The following is a 17,932-nucleotide window of genomic DNA, read 5'->3' on the forward strand; positions in this document are numbered from 1 at the left end:
TTTACTCCGTATTAAAAGCTGCAAAGAAAACAATCATCAGTTTCAGGTTCTCTCCTAATCTCCTGTCAACAATGGTTGTACTATTTTAGAGACGTTGTTCGACTGTAGCAATTCACCACCTTAATTAAAAGAGCAACGATTTCAACAATTATTCAGTAGAAACAAATAGATGATAGTTCGATCTCCATTATTATAACTCAGGTCATTTATTAGACTGACTTAGGAGAGTCTTTGCAGATATAGGTGACAACAAATTACTTTGTCTGTTTGATCTGTTTCATAATAATTTCATAAGACACTCTTAATTTATGTACTTCTCTGACATGTATATAGTTTTTCCCTTATATTCTTATGTACTCACTGGTTTCTGTATGTACAGTTCAAGTCAGAATTAGTAGTATTACCTTTGTATTTTTTTTTCCTTTTTTAAAAAATATTACACAAATGATTTATAACAGAGCAAGGAAACTTTCACAGTACAGTATGTCTGATAATATTTTTTCTTCTTGAGAAAGTCTTGTCTTATGTTTTAAATTAAGTTTAAATTTTATTTACTTTCATCATGACAGAGATAAAATAAATCAGTTAATATAAATGAGTTATTAAAACTATTACGTTTAGAAATGTTAACTTCCCTCCGTTAAACAGAAATGGGATAAACAGGGGCTAATAATTCTGACTTCAAAATGAATGTTTTGTTTGTAACTCAGAGTTTTATCTTTAACTGCACCTTGATGTTTTTCTCATTTTTTTGTAGCAGGTAATGCATCTCCCACATCTAATGGTTTACTTTTTAGTAAAAAAAGTTAATGTACATCAGAACATTAAGTCACATTCAGTCTCTGGTATCTAACGTGTGCAAACACAAGCAACAAGTTTCAAGCTGCAGTTTATGCCGTTAATAAAAGCACTTTGTGTTGCAGGACATCCCAAAAGTAAATTATCCAGTAGTTTAAATACAGAGTTTTTAATTGTTACTGCAAAATTAGTTGCTTTCAGATGCAATCATTTAAAAAGCAATGGTCTCATTTGAATGGACTGCACCCCACCTTGAGCATGCCAGGGTTAAGAGTCCTGCTCAAAGGCACAGTGGTGATAAAAACAGGATTGCGATCTCAATATCTCTCCGCCCCGCTTGGGTTTTCTGAACCACCATTCTTTGTGTTTTGCAGCCCAGAGCCTTAACCACAGGCCTACTGCCGTCACATACAAAACAAACAAACCGATAAAAAGGACAAAATCAGTGCTGGGAGACAGCAAAGCTTTATGGAGGCAGAATCCCACTCATTTCCACAGCAACAAGATTAGAAGTTCGCCGACAGATGTATTGCATGAGCCTAATGCACTAGAGAGCCACTTTACCCTTCAAAGCGTGTGCATGTGTGTGTGTGTACGTGCACGCTTACAGGAAAGGAGGAGACGGGAGAGAGTCACAGCCAGTGACAGACATCTCACAAGACCTTCGGCTGGCCTTGATCTTTGCAACCTCAGCTGAAAAGTGTGTTTGTTTTCGTGCAAGCACTGAATACCAAGTATGATATGTTTGTGACACAAGTGTGGCTGTTTTGCAAGTTGGATGGAAAGAGAGAGACAGGGAAAAGGAGGGGAGAGAGGGTTGATTTCTCCATATGGTGAATCATGATCACAGTTCCTGACCAAGGCTTGAAGGATCCATCTGTGGTGTGCAGAAAGTCCAATTAAAGGAGAAAGAGGAAGAAGAATGACAGAAAGCGAAACTGAGACATGGAAGATGAAAAGAGAGGGAGAGAGAATGGCAAATTGTGAGGAAAGATGAACTGGGGCACAGACAAATCGACTTGGGAGTAGTCCCATTCTCTAATTGGACAGTATAGACAAAGATGCCCATGCGTCCCTTGGGCCTATTAGACTCTCTGTCTTCCTGTCTGCGAGGGAAGCGCTGGGTATATTAGTGTTTGCGTTTTGCTTTTGAGAAATGATGTGTGTGTGTGGAGCTCTGCTTGATATTTGTGCCAAGTTTGTGCATCCTAGGAAGGAGAAATAAAGAGGTGCTTTCCTGCCATGTTTATGTGTATGTGTGTGTGTTGTCTTAAGCTCATTGAGGCTGAAGGATCTGCCTGCCCCCTGATGAGAGGAACTGATCTTTAGAAATAAAGAAAGACAGAGCCTGATAGAAGGGGAGATGAGAGATGAAAAGAAGTGATAGACGTGGAAAGAGTGCTGGCGGAAGTGGGATGTTTATGATGCTACTGATTGGGGGGAAAAATGCTAAAGTGGAGGACGAGCGAAGTGTTGAGAGGTTTTGTGCTTGTTACAAAGGTCGGATCAGTCAGTGTCAAAGCCTTTCTGCAATTTGAGCACTGCCTGAAGGTGAAGTGTGCCATTTGTTGGCGCTAACGATTCCAAGTGAAGAGAGAGTTGCAATCTGTTTGTTTGAGTGGCTCAATAGGGTGAGAAATAATGACACCAAGTCAACCAATAATCTGAAAACAAGCATTTTACAGTTTTGGACTGCTGTTGGGGTTGTGATTAAAGGGATTGTTTACTCTCATGTAGCTCCTAACCTTGATGACTTTCTTCTGTGGAACGCAGAGATATTTTAAAGAGCTTTTTTACTCATGTAGTGTTAGTGGGGTGCAACAGTTGGACCAAATGCTTTGGTCTGACTGAAATTGTACCTGTCAATTGGACAAATAGACCAAGATGATGCAGCTTGACCAGTTTGTTAACAAGAGATAACTACTACTGGAGGTCTGGGTGATTTGGCCTGAAATCAAAACCTTGATTAATTTAACATTTTACCTCGATTACGATTAATGAACGATTATTTTATTCATTTATTTGAATTTTTTTTTTTGCCCTCTCTGCACCGCCTACACCTGTTAACACTTTCAAGCTGACCAATCACAGAGCTTGCGCTGTGTATCATCGTGACGTGTAGTTAATTTTTTTGAGGGGTCAAGGTTGTATACCCCTCGCTGTGACTGACGCTGACGGTGCCCCGCAAAAGTGTAAACAAAGTGGGGTCACGTGACTCCACACTTGGTAGGGAAGGTAATTAAAAAAATTTATTTGAAAAAATTAAATCGATTTTAGGTTCTGAATGTCAGTTTCGATTACTTTAATTAAAGATGCAGCCCTATTAAATGCTTCCACTTCTGTTGTTCAGGGCACCAAGATATATAAACCACATGTCAAACTCAGCTCTGTACAGTTTAATTTCAACCCCAATTAAACACATCTAATGAAACTAATTCCTAAGTCTTACTAAGTCCTATAGGCTTGTTTGAAGACTACAGGTGAATGTGTTGGAGCAGGGTAGGAACTAAACTGTGCAGGGCAGCAGTTTCCCTCATCCTCCATAGACAAGAATTTTGCTGTTTCAGTAAAAAAAAAACACACAGCAAATGTCATTTGAGTGTAGACCTTCTTTCTGAAATTCAAGCAGAAGTATCTAGCTGCGTTTACACTACGAGGGACTCACAGCGGCAAAGTGTCAATCGATCGTTCATTTCCACTAAGCGTGCGTGAGCAACTTTCGGCAACTGGTTTAAACGAGCGATAGTGACCATTGGCGAGCAGGTGGGCGTGTTGAGCATTGCAACAAAGTTGAGAATCCTTCAACTTTATGCAAATGAATAGTGACTTTCTTAAGCGACAGCCAATAGGAGCACCAGTAGATGCAATGGACCTGAGAACCAAAAACATTAGATGGTTTAAATTTAATCATAAAAATTTATTCGCATTTGTCTGCTGTTCTGTGAGCATTTACTCTCACTGGTAATAAGATGTATTGCAATCAAATGAATTGATGAATTGATGAATGATGAAGTGCAACACATAAGTATCATATAACTCATAGTAAACATTCACCATCATCTAATGCAGAATACATTGAGAACAGTTTTTTTTACTCTCCTTTTGGCTCACAAATTCTTTTTTGAGCTTTGCATGATTACAGTTGATCTACTGAAGTCACATGGAATCTTTAGACAATGGTTTTGGTCCCTTTTCTAGACTTTAAATGTCTCGGGACAGTAGCTCTCTGTGGTGGATGAGTGCTCTCGGATTTCATCTAAATATCTTAATTGTTGTGGCTAACATAAACAAAGGTCTCAGGGGATTGAGATGACATGAGGGTGAGTAATTCATAACAAATACATTTTTGGGGTGAGCTAACCATTTAAAAGCATTCACCTCACTGTTGATTTGTTACATGTTGTGTCATGTGTATACTAAAACAGATGAAAACTGTAGTTTGAGTGTGCAACAGGTCATTGTAGCTTTTTTACCTTCATTTTTTAAGCACTCTTAGGGTGGCTTAAGTGTGTGTGTGTGTGTGTGTGTATCATCGTTCCAAAGGAAGTAGTGGAAGTCTGCTCAATGAGTTTTCCTGTATCTCTGTGTGTGTGTATGTGTGGGTCTTCAAGGTAATTGAAGGATTTTCAGTTACACCAGATATTATCACACGGCTCTAAATGGTACACATTTATCTGCTCCAAGATAAAGATTAGCAAAACAGTGCAGATGGCCAGCAGTGCAGGTTCAAATATTTCGTTGAGGTATGCTAACCGTCATGAAGGATAACGACAACAAAACGTACACTAGAGATCCCCCTGATCTGCGCAGCTGTGCATTTGTTTGGCCAAAAACGTCTCTGAAAACGCCAGTGCTAAGCAAAACAGCAAGCGAACAAATCAACTTACTTGTGAATGTTCATTGACATACACTCAACATTGTTGCAGTGCTTGCTGTGGTGACTATGCAACAAACACTGAAAGGCGTATTGTTTCAGAAAAAATTCCAGGGCTGTTTTTTTTTTTCCCTGATATTCCTTCAATGTTTTCCTCTATCTCGTTTTCTCATGTGTAGGTGGGTGATAAGGTTCTGGTTCTGAACCGGAGCGGGATGTGGCAGGAAGTAGTAGTGGTGGCGAGCACACACACCTTCCTGATGCCCGAGGGCATGAGCTTTGAGGAGGCGGCAGCACTTCCTGTCAATTACATCACCGCCTACATGATGCTTTTCGACTTTGGGCACCTGCGTCCAAACCAGAGTGTCCTCGTCCATATGGCCGCAGGTAAGTGAATTTGTGTGGAGATTATGCAAATGTATTACAGGCTACATAACAGGGATTACATGCAGCCAGTTATATTTCATGAGCTCCAGCACAATGGACGCATCCATCATGCAGGTGTGCGTAAGTGTTTGTGTGCACGGCTCCTGCAGCTGGCTAAAAGGGAGCCCTGGGGTTTTTAATGGAGGCCAGGGAGTACAGCAGTGGTTTACATTTACTTATGCTCTCCCATCATCATTCCTGTGAGTGGATCAGCGAGTCCCAGGAGCCATTTAACTATTTCCAAGTGTCATCCCTAAAGGATTTCGTACTGTACTGCAGGTGGATGTAATGTATGTGAGGGGGGGGGGTTTTGGGAGTCTGTGCTCACCAAGTAATTAGCATTTGGAAGACTCTTGAGTGCAGGTGCAGGTTTGGATACTTTATTAGTTCTCCGAGAATATTCCTGCAGGTGTCAAATGAATCTCTTATTGATAAATTCTCTGGGTTTTGCTTATAAACATTTAGGGCTCTGTTTTAACAATCTAGGCGCAAAGTCTAAATCGCATGGTGCAAAAGCATTAAGTGCGGATCTGAATCCACTTTTGCTATTTTAAGGATGGAAAAATATGCTCTGCACACCTGGCACGTGCTCTAAGGCTGCATTTACACTGCACTGTTCAAGAGCCTTAATTCCGATTATTTATTTTTTTAATTTTTACATTTTTTTTTTCTCCCATGTGGCACAGATCGGATATGGCCCATGTACGTGTTAGCAGGAACAAATCACATGGATTCCGATTTACTCAAATCAGATTCAGGCCTTGTTCATATGTTGAAATTTATCCGATAGGAATCGGATCCGTGTTCTCGTGTCTGCAGTGTAAGCAGGTAGATCGGATTTTCACCTGTCAATGCGAGTCACGCATCATTAAAAATCATATCGAATAACGTCAAGTTTGACACTTTTTTTTTTTTATTCAGAACAGACTTCAGCAGAGTCCCAAACCTTAAATCTCATACACAAGGACTTAAACAGCTTTTTATTGTCATATAGCACAGGTATTTAAGCATGTTAACGAGAGCGAGAGAGCGCAATGTCCGCCACATAACCAATATAAACTAATATAAAACTGGTGCATACATCACATGCATAAATCACGCCATGGACATCACATTAAGATGCCTAAAGGTTTAAAAAAATCAAAGAAGATGGACAAATGAGAACCTTTCTGTCATAAACTGTAGTAAAACGACTTGTCAAAAGCTGCAAACAGATTACATGCAGGACTAGAGAAAAGAGCACTCTTTAATTATCAGCTGTTAGTCAGCGCCTGCTCGTTTTTTTTTTTTTCTCCTGGTCATTGCGCCTTTGCCATGTGCTGTGTAAATGCAGACGATCAGATATGAGTCAATTTTAAAAGATGATGTAAGCAGGTCATCAAAGAAATCGGATACAATCACAAAATTGAAATTGACCATCAAGATCTGCAGTGTAAATGCAGCCTAACAGGTTTGTCCTTATTCTCTTAATGAGTTATGGGTGTTTTATGCATAACAGACATTAAACAGGGCATCTGCAGCGCAAGGATAAAGAACAAGCCTCCTCCATTCAGCCTCTTTACTTTTGCTTTACTTTTAATACTTTTGTGGATAAGGAAACGCACTCCAATGAAGATATCCATTGATCTACATTTTTAATTTAGTTTAAGCGCAAAGATTTGTTTCAAATCTATTTCTAAGTTCAGTTCTAATTTCCAGCAAATGAATAAATGAACAATAAAAACGAAGTGTTATAGAGTTATATCCAAACACACGTCCTATTCTTATGCCCCATATAGAGACACATACTTCTTCTAAACCCGACGGACAAATACACACTTGTTTTATTCTAAATATACAAATAATAAACAATACTGCTAATGAAAATAACATTTTACAAATGCCAATTGTCTAAATAAACTGAAAAAATCCCCCTAACATGTGGAAGGCATGGTGGTTTTCATATTTATGCAGAAAATAATATTTTTTTTAGTCCTTTTAATTAGTCCTTTAATTATTTTCATATGTAAAGATATTTGTATATTGATGTACATCCTGTATGTATTAAGCAATGTGTGTGCATTTTAGACCTGTATAGGTGCAAATCAAATGTGCTCTGCACTGGATTTTAGACCAATGGTCAATGGCGTAGTCTATTTCAGTCCTTCAAAATATCAACGCACCAACAGTGCACCCAAACACACATCCTTTTTAGACTGGAACACCCATGAGTCCACAAAGTGGTGCAAATGGATTTGCTATTTAAACAATTTAAAAATTAGGTCTGAAAATAGCAACAAATCACCCCAAATACATCTTGCGCCTTATTGCATTGCATCAGGTGTATAATGGGGCACATTTTCTGATTGCAGTGATTGTACTGTGGCTGCATTGATAAAACGGCATTAAAATGAAAGCTATTTGGAGCTGTGATTACATGATTATTCCTTTAATTACGTAACATTTCAAGTGATTAAGGGTTTTCTAGTTGGAACTGAATGGTGTTGTGGGAATGTGTGAATTGATATTTATGTTTCAAATTTCTATCAAAGTGTTTTTTTTTTATTAATGAGGGGCTGTTTTGTTTAACGACTTAAGTGTGAGAGAGAAAAAATAAATTTCAGAGTAATGAACACATTTTTGTGGTATCACTGTAAACAAATCACTGTTTTGACAAACTAAAGTGATATTACATCTGCTTATAAGAAAAATGCTAGTGGAGCAGCTGGACTCCAACTTTGGGGAGTAGCTCGATACATCAAATAGAATTTGCAAACTTTCAACATGGTACACCCTACACATACTGAAGAAATACCACCAAAATGCCAGCGTAATGAAGAACAGCCTTAGTACTGCTTAGAAGCCATATGTCTAATTCAAATGTGTTTAAACTGGCACTGTTAAAAATTCAATATATTGTGTATGGTTATTAGTATTGTATGTGCTGTTGGTGGTCTGTGTTCAGCAGTACATTGATTACATTACTTGCATAAATGGATCATTTAGTTAAGTTGGCCACTGGATGGTACATTGGTTAACTTCTTCATGCACACAATCCACTCTGATTTAAACTGTACAACTGGTATGCATTCATGGAAGCATCATTACACAAAAAGTGTAATATGGTGGATGGCAACGTTTCTGTAGTTTACACCAGAGCTGTCTATGACTCCAATTTCTTCACTTGTTCACTAATCTTGTACTGCACAATTCCTCTAACAGTAAAACACATTGTACTGGACTGTCCTGCTTTAATGATTCCAGAAGATTTTTTTTTTTATGAAATGAAATCTCTAAGTGCTCAAGGACTTTTTCAGCATTAATGCTAAAAGTATTAGCTCTAAAAATCTTATTTGATTTATGTATTTGTTTGTTTGTTGTATATTTATTATTGAAATGTTCTTACCATGAAAATAGCCTTGGTTGGTGACATGGCATTAAATAAAAAATACATTACATTACATTGTACACTAATTTAGTTATAGTGAGTGACATTTGAGTAAACTATATCAGGAAGAAGGGAGCATAAATTAATTTTAAATATAAATTATTATAAATTTTAATCATTTTGACGGTGATGTGTATATAGTGTTATCCAGAGAACAGTCTGTTGCATGAAATTTCGTCATGAACGTTGTACCTATACCAGACAGTAAAATTTCATTTTTAGCTTAAGAATTTAGAATTTTGGCTTTATGCTTTAGTCATTTTATTGTATTTATTCATAGCAAAGAGAACAGAAGCATCTGCTTGTCATGTCATGCTTCTTTACTTTTTAAAATATGTACATTTAATGCACTTTTCACATGAATTATTATTTTAAAATATATAAATATACAATATAGTAAATACAGTGCTCAGCATAATTGAGTAGACCCCATTTTGAAAATGAATATTTGTATCCCTTTCTCAGTGAATATAGGCAATGTATTTTGGTGCTTTTAAACAAAACAGATTTATCAAACAGATATATTTATTAAAATTATATTTTAGTCACCAAACATATTTCGAAATTGAAAGATAATACAATTCAACTCAAGCAAAATATTACAAAAATAAATTACAACCTACAAAATTTCAACAAATCTTTTACATTTTTTTGCTTTTGATTTTTCCTCCATTTTAAAAATTTGTATTCAATATTTTTCTATAACATACAAATTTGGGTGTGCTCGTTTTTTGGGCCGTTATCGTAAGTTATTTTGTTTTGTTTAATTCAACAAGAACTAATAAACATGTATGATCAGAAGTTTAATTTTTATTTTTTGCAGATATTGATAATCTGGGCTTAAATTAAGAACCAAATTTTCCACCTCCAGCATTCAAATCAGCTGCATTTCCACTTTTGTTGTTGCTTCATGTTTGATTTTGTTAAATATGGCTTCAAGTATTGATTATTAGATGTTCAGTTGAAGTCTGAAGCATATTGTGGGTAAAAAGCAGTTGTTCTCTCTGAATTTGATCGTCATTACTAAATGGTGGACTTCCGATATAGTGCATTTACTCTTTATAGTGGATGGAAACTCTCAGGTCTATTTCAGAATCAGCTTGAGCATAGTGACTGAAATGTCATCATTCCTACCTTATTCTGCGCATTTTATGCACAGCACCACCTAGGGATCCATTTCATGACTTTGAAAAAACAAATTACCAAACACATGGATTTATTTCTGGTGTTCAGAAACTTTTGGTTGTAGCAGAAACAATACTCTCTCTTAATACAAATGGATTCAAAGAAGCTTTCTGCCTCCAGAATGCTGGAAATGAATTTCTGCTGTAAAAGCCTGTTTAAAAAAGCTTTTTTTGAAATTCAATTGAAACGCAGCGCTTCTGCATTAGCCGATTAACTTATTCTGAGAAGTGCTTGGAGGATTTCTATTCAGGGCTAGTCAGGCACACCGTTTAGAAAAGCACATGAGATTTTGCGTGTGTAAAGCACAATTTTTCTTTGCTTATTAGAGTAGTCCCATACAGCAGGCAGTGCACGGCTCAAAGATACTTTGTAGTGTGCAATTTAACATAATTGCCTCTAGGAGTCACCAATGGAAAAAAACAAACAAGAACAAGAGATGCACGTATGCCAGGCATGAAGTTGGCTTGGACTAGCGCACATTCCCACGTTCATTTTATTATTAGTAAATCCAAATGTGAGCGTGAAACCTGGCGTACGCAACCTTTTTGTGCATACGCAACAATGATACTTGAGGCCCCTGGTCGCCAATGGTCACTTTCACTCACATAGACTAAGATCGCCGGAAGTCGCTCTCTCTTCCTTGAAATAAATGGTCGCTAGTTGTTTTGTCACTTTGTGTAGAGGTCTGTGCGGGACAAATGTTTTAGTCCTACTCCAAAAAGGTTTTTTCTGCACCCGACCTCCCCCACTGTAAGTTCAACCTTTGTTCACATGCTGTTCGCTTGGAATAATTTTCAGTCTTGTGACTGCTAAAGGGTTCAACTTTAAGGTATTATCACACCGCGCAAAGAGTAATTTTATTCCATTTGTGTCCATGACACATGAAAGACTCCTATACATCAGATATGCCGGATGTGCGTTTCCTAACAGTAAACTGGCTGATTTCTAAAGCAAACTGAAGGACGGCGCATCTTTACTTTGCTCTCCCATTTTGGTAAAGCCCTCTCTGAGGACTGTTATGCAGATGATGCACGCACAGACTGTGCAGAAAGCACTGGTCATGTGTTTATCATGTGTAACAGTCATGAGCACTGGCTGTACTGGTGCTCAATAAGGATGAGGAAAGAAATGCTGTTCTATATTGTTAGCCCGCCCACTCCTCTTTGTATTACACTGCAGTTACTGACCGCTACTACGTTTTATTCAGAAATGTATTCCCACGCCACAAGAATTCTGGTCAGGTCCTGCAGTACAGCTGTGGGAATGAAGACCTCTACTGCTTTGAGTCGCTCATAGTGTGAACGCAGCTTAATATTTCTGCTTCAATTGCAAAAACGAGGCCTTCACCCAAATGTCATTTGCTGTTTTGTTTTTCAATTGATCTGAAACACCAAATTTCTTGAGTTTTTTGGGTGGACAACTTGATTATTTTATGGTTAATCCACATAAATATAAAAAAACTAATAAGTTAAATTCATTCCTTTATGTTGTCCCAACATTTTGTGAATATGTGGAACCCAGCTTTTTATTTTACAGTGTAGTGTACATGCTGAAATCTTTTTGTTTCCGTCTCCATCTCTCTGATAAGTGTCTGATGTCCCCTGTCGCTGTGAATATTGGTGGACATATGCATCAGACAGTGTGGGTGTGGATGAAGCTTTGGCTCTAGTGTTGAAGGAAACGCTCTCGTCCAACTGTAGTGTTGCAAAAACCCGAATTCTCAAACGGTCTCTAAAGCGTCTCCTTGAACCACCACCACACCCTGAACGAGAATGTTTTAAGACAAAACGTAGTAGTAGTCGCAAATATTTGCAGAGAAATCAAGCCAAAACCCTCATAATAAATAAAGATCTCTGGTCTGTCATCTGTGGAGTGGAGGCGTCAGTCATAGATGAGTAGTCTGTAGTTATGCAGCACATCATGTTTCTCATAATTATAACCATCTCTCTTTGTTTCGGCTTGTATGTTTTCTTGTTCTTGAGAATGTTTGTGTGTGTATATGAACGCTCAAGTGTGTGTGTATGTGTGTGTTCAGGAAGCCCTTGGTATCTCAGTGCACAGGATGTTTTTTGAATTCACTGTAAAACTGGAAATGTGTTTCCTCTGAGTTTCACTGAGAGCGAGCTGCAGATGAGCATGATGAGGATTTCGGGCAAATTCTAAAACTACCATTGCTTGACGACAAATAAATATAGTGCAAGTACAAAAAAATTACGTGTTCTAAACGGCATTTAAGTTATGATTAAATAGTAGCCTTTCTAAAAATACTAGAATAGTGAGTTTTACGCTGTGAAAATGACTCCACCTTATACCCTGCAAATGAAATATGTAGTTTACATCAGAACAATTTTCATTTTAAAGTTAAATTATTTGCCATTTAAAATGTGACTACTTTAAGAATACTTTTACATTAATGTTTGCACTTATAATAAGCCAACAGAAAGCAGGTTGATGTGTTGATAAGTGAAATATAACACTTTGAAACCTCCAGATACTCTAAATACGCTCTAAATAGACTCTCGATCATTATGTGTAACACATGTCTTTTTGGACATTTCTGCACTTGTCTTGACGTTGGTCTGTGTTTCGATTTTTCTATACCCAATTCAATTGGATAGGAAATATTCTACTTGGCCAATCCTCACAAAGAATAAAAATAAACATAAACTACCCTAGTAGCAAAGAATTCTGGCCCAGATTTGGCATAAAGCTTGCACAGCAGGCATTCATCCGGCACTGGCATACAGCATGTGGGCCAAACATGGCCCGGGTTTGGCAGAGGTGACACAGTCTTTAAGGCGGCACACAAGATTTGGGCCAGATGAAAAGTGTAGTATTTTTCCCAGATTTAAAAATTTGATAAGTGGGCCATGTGAGTTTGGCCAGTCTTGACCCACATTTAAAATACATTAAAATCATTTTTGAATAAAGAAAAAAAATTCTACCTATCAGGTCACTTTGAGACAAAGCGTGCCCAGAGTGTGCCTAAAGCGCATCACTCCAAGGGTTTATCAATTTCATTGCAATCGTGGCACACCAACCTATCTGGCCCAGTTCAGGCCCAGTTATGAGTTATTAACTTGGCTGAGACTTGGCCCAGATATGGTCTGTGTTTGGCCCTTGTCTGGAAGCCAGATTTGGTCCAGTCATGTACCGTAATTCACTGCGGCATGTGGGCGAAGCAAAACCTGATTGTGGGGGCCAGAGCTGGGCCAGAGAAATTTTGCTATGTGGGTAGTGACTGCAATTGAAAGGACAATAGCTTAGTAAAGTACAAATGTACTTAAAAAAGAGAACACATTTTTTTTAAAGTACTTAAAGTACAATTCTTCAGAAAATGTACTAAATTACAGCAATTTTGGTATTTGTTACTCATTACTTTACACCCTTGGTTCTTCTTGGTCTTCTGGGGAACACAAAAGGACAAACTTTAATCTTTTCGACCTCAGCCCGCCTTTTGAACATGATATAAAAGCATAATAAAAGTTGACAGTTATACAGATGTGAGACAGAGCAATGTCAAAATTACTAAACTTGATTTTAGTTGAAAAGGCCATTTTGCATATGTAGCAGGATAAGCACTTTTGACTAAATGCATCATATACGATGAACCTTGTACTTGTTTTAATAGTGTGTTGTATCTGGAAAACCTTGAAGGAAAGACGTTGATGCTGGGTGCTGTGCTTGTAAAGTAAAGCAAACTTTTCACCCGCACCAAAAACAGCATTGCAGGATTACAACATCCAGGAAGAGCAGTCGGCGTCTGCTGTGATTTAGGAAATCAATTTCTCATGATGTTTTAGAGTCCTCCTGTCCTATGATACTCTAAAGCGTTAGTTAATCCAAAAATGAATTCCGTCATTGTTTATTCAACTTTGTTGTTTCAAATCTGACTTTTTTTAATCTGTGGCACACTATTTTTCCATATGGGGAAAGCAGACAGTGTTTCCTCTGAAAGTAATGTTTGTGGCGCTTTTCTAAAGCCTAAATGGAAATTAAAAAGGTCAAAGTAAAATGTGGTTTTATATGTTACTGTTGTACTTGTTCGTTATCCATTAACTTTTAGTATTTATTTTTATTTTGGGGCTCGTCATACCCCTAAACGTACACACTGATATTTTGATTGTCATTTTATCTGTTTTTTTTGTTTGTTTTTTTTTCGTAATTTTTTATGTTTTTTTTTTAAATAAATAAGTTTCGCAAACTTTAACCCTTATGTGCTGTTGGGGATGTTTTCATGATTGTGGGGATGGGGATGTTGGGTGATTTTTGTGTCTTAATTTGGTCATAACTTTTTTTTGTTTCATTTAGCGGGAGGATTTTTGGTGACATCTTGTTTTGACACACATTTTGAGAATGTTTCTTTTTTTTTTTTTCCCCTCCAACTCAACACTGTTTAAATGTACTACTCATTTGTTATGTTAGGCATGAAAACATCCACTAAATTAAACTGCTGTGAAATGCTTTAGATCAATCTTTTTTAATCATTCTTTTAATCACCCATTAATAAACCTCAGTCCTGGTCAAAACTACTAAATTGTTTATAAAGTTACTGGATTTTAACAATTTACTTGTCAAATTCACAAATGATGTCACTGATTTGGTGAAAAAAACGCACAAAATGATGTATTTTAAATAAAAAAAGTAATTGTGGGCTGAATTTTTTATTTTTACTTTTTATCACTGTCTTGGTCATGTGAAACAACATTGCCTTTGATGCGATGTTTTTTATTCATTTTCTTTTTTTCTCTCCCTAATTTACTTTTTGTGTCTGTTTTTGCCCCATTGACTTTCATTGTAACCACATTTTCTAATTACAAAGCCATGACACCAAATAATCATGCATTTTTGATTTTTGGTGGATTTGTTGTTGATCATCAGTTGGCACTTTAAAAGGGATAACAGCAAATTTCTTCAAAAAAAGAAAAAAGCTTAGTTTATGGATTTCATATAGAGTATAACAGCAAATTAAAATGCGTGTCTGTGAGAGTGACCTTTACACACTTGATATGTTTGAGAAAATCAAAATATGCATCTCAGCTGTCAGAACTACATGAAGAAAACAAAACCAAAAAGATTTTGTATTTATGCACTATCAAATGTGGTTAAAATGGAGGTCAATGGGTCAAAAACAGCAACCAACAGTAAATTAGGGAGAATAAAAGAAAATCTAACAATGCATCAAACCCAATGTTGTTACTAATCGTTCACATGTCCAAGATTGACAAAAGGTATAAAAGAATTCAGTCCACAATTACTTTTATATTGAAAATACATTTTGTGCGTTTTTTTTTATTTTTTAATTTTTTATTCACCAAATCAGTAACATCATTTGTGAACCTGGCAATTAAAAGAGTTAAAAACCTGTAATGTTCTAAACAGTTTAGTGGTTTTTATCAGGACTGAGGTTAAAAGATTTATGGGAAAAAAAAAAAAAATAAAAAAAAATAAAAAAAAAAAAAAATATATATATATATATATATATATATATATATATATATATATATATATATATATAGTAGTAAATTTAAACAGTGAACAAAAGTTAAATATTTTTAGCTTTGATTTATTTAGTTTTAGTCCTAGGAATTTTACCATTTCAGTGTATTTTAATTAATGTGATTAACATTTTCATATAATCCTTGAAATTAATTTACGCTTCGTTTAAAGCTATTGAAGTTGCTCATGGAGTGCATTTTCACATATTAAACTTCACCTTGCTTGACACTTATTTTTGTTTGAAATATTTCTTTATCTTGTGTTACGTTTACATGTCTAGCATTCCAGTGTCTCGGTATTCGCTCACTCTCCTATAAGGAGGACTTTAAACTGTGATATAGAGGTAGGAGCCTGCTGGTGATTTTTCTACAAAATTACAACAAAAGTACAGCATGTTCATTGTCACAGCACCTCATGCTGAATACTGCACCATTATCTGTCTGACTGCTGTGTGACTCATTTCAATTTGTCTGACCATCACTTGATGGAGCATCAGCTTAAGTGCTGGTTTGAGCTTCATAGTAAAGAACTCAAGGACGAGATTCCGATAAGAGAAGCTGTTATCGCAAAGAAGTTTTACTCAAAAAATAAGTGCAGTTGCAGCTTGTTCAAACTACTTATATAAATGAGTCGAAGCTGCACAATTCTTAAGGTTTTTAGGACAGTTTAAATGTTTAATGTTTAATCTACTTCAATTTATAAAATGATTAAGTTAACTTTTTTGTTTTGGCATAGATTTAGTTTTAGATTATTTACAATTTTTTTGCAGTATTTTATCACATGAAGGATTTTTATGTTGTTTTTGCTGTTTTTTTTATAGTATTTTACATATTTTTTTACAGTATTTTTGCAGTATTTTACATCATTAGTGATTTTTACAGTGTGCAGTATTTTACGACATGAAGGATTTTTAAAAGTTTTTTGCAGTATTTTACATTATTAGTGATTTTTACAGTATTCTTGCAGTACAATATGAATGATTTTTTTTACAGTAATTTTGTTGTATTTTACAACTTGAAAGATTTGTTATGGTATTTTTGTAATTTACAACATTAGTGATTTTTTTTGTACAGTTTTGTGCAGTATTTTACAACATGAATGAATTTTCAAAGTATTTAACAGCATTTTTTTTACCGTGTTATGATCAGTAAAGTTTCTGAAATTCTTTTGAAAGAACTCACTTCTGCTCAGCTGTATAGACTGTTTATTTATTTGATAATACAAACAATAGAAAAAGAGATATTGTGAACCATTATTACAATTTGAATATTATAGTTTTCCGAGTATATGATAAATTGTCATTTATGTATTTAAAAAAATTGCTATTTATTTCAGAACAAAATATTTCAGCATCATTACTTCAGTCGTGACAGTCACATGATCCTTTAGAACATGCTAATATGCTGATTTGCTGCTCTGTTATGATCAATTATTATTGGTGCTCAGGATTTGGTCTTCTTCAAGAGTTTTTTCACCAATATCAGCACTGATATTTTTTGTAGGATTTTTTTGAAGCACCATTTATATGAAATAAGTTTTATAATGTTATACTTTTGATCAGTTTATTGCGTTTTTAGTGAATTAAAGCATTACCATTATATTATTCTTGATAGTACTTTTTCAGATAACTATTAAATATTAAGCAGCGGAACCTTTTTCAACTTTTCTGATAATAATCAGAAACCGCAAATGAAATTAGAATGACTGTTTTTGTTTTTTATAATTTATTTTTTTGATCAAATAAATGCTGCCTTGGTAAGCAAATTAAATTAAAATATCCCTCCATAGATAGATAGATAGATAGATGGATAGATATCACAAATCTAGTATAGTAAAACAGCTGTCTATAACTCTCCCTCTTTCTCTCTCTCTTTCTGTCCTCTGTTTGCACTGAGGGTGTGGGCTGAGTGCTCGAATGTAGGGAATCTGCAGAATTCCTCCGTGTTTTGGGGGAAAATTCCCTCTCGCTAGAGGAGGGTGATATTGTTGTGGCCGAGACTCTTGGCTGCCAATTTAGTGTGTGTGTGTTTGTGCGCGTGAGTATGAATGTGTTGATAGAGGGAAAAATAAAGAGTCCAGTGTGTGTATGTGTGTGTGTTTCGCCCTCATGTGCCCTTGTGTAAAGCAACCTGATTAGATGAACATTGCGCTTAATTTTGGTAAATAAAAAATTCCACACAATCCGAGCGCAACAAATGGAATTAAACTGGAGAATCTGCTTAAGTAGCTACGGATTCTTCATGTGCTCGTGCTCTTTCTTTCACTCCACAAGACCTTGGTCAGTTTGATCAGAGTGCATATATTAAACCATAAAAATATTACATTTACTAGAACTTCTATGTTAAGCTGCTTTGACACAACCTACATTGTAAAAGCGCTACAGAAATAAAGATGAATTGAATTGATTGGAAATACTTTGTATTCAGAAATGCTAAAGTCTGGATCTGATATGCAGCTGGCCAGAAGTGCGATATGCACATTAATCACTGTATAACAATAAATAATAATTTTACAATACTGTGGCTGTTGGGTTTAGGGTTGGGGTGGGGGTAGGCGTTAAAAAATACAATTTATTGGTAATTTAGTAGATGCTGCACAACTTTTAATAGTGCTGCACAACTCCCCTTACTATAAAACACATTTTACTGGACTGTCCTCCTTTAATGATTCCAGAAGAGTTTTTTATGAAATGAACTCTAAGGACATTTTTGACATCGGAAAAG

The 17,932-nt window shown here is 36.0% G+C and overlaps 1 protein-coding gene across 1 annotated transcript in view; it reads left to right on the forward strand.

Annotated features, from left to right (window-relative positions):
* The window catches only part of vat1 (vesicle amine transport 1), a 57,461-nt gene that overhangs the window by 7,131 nt on the left and 32,398 nt on the right, over nt 1-17,932 (forward strand). The window contains 1 exon segment of the mRNA NM_001007051.3: nt 4,852-5,059. Coding sequence (NP_001007052.3) covers nt 4,852-5,059 — 208 coding nt within the window.

This window comes from Danio rerio, chromosome 3 (genome assembly GCF_049306965.1).
Source record: "Danio rerio strain Tuebingen ecotype United States chromosome 3, GRCz12tu, whole genome shotgun sequence".
NCBI lineage: Eukaryota > Metazoa > Chordata > Actinopteri > Cypriniformes > Danionidae > Danio > Danio rerio.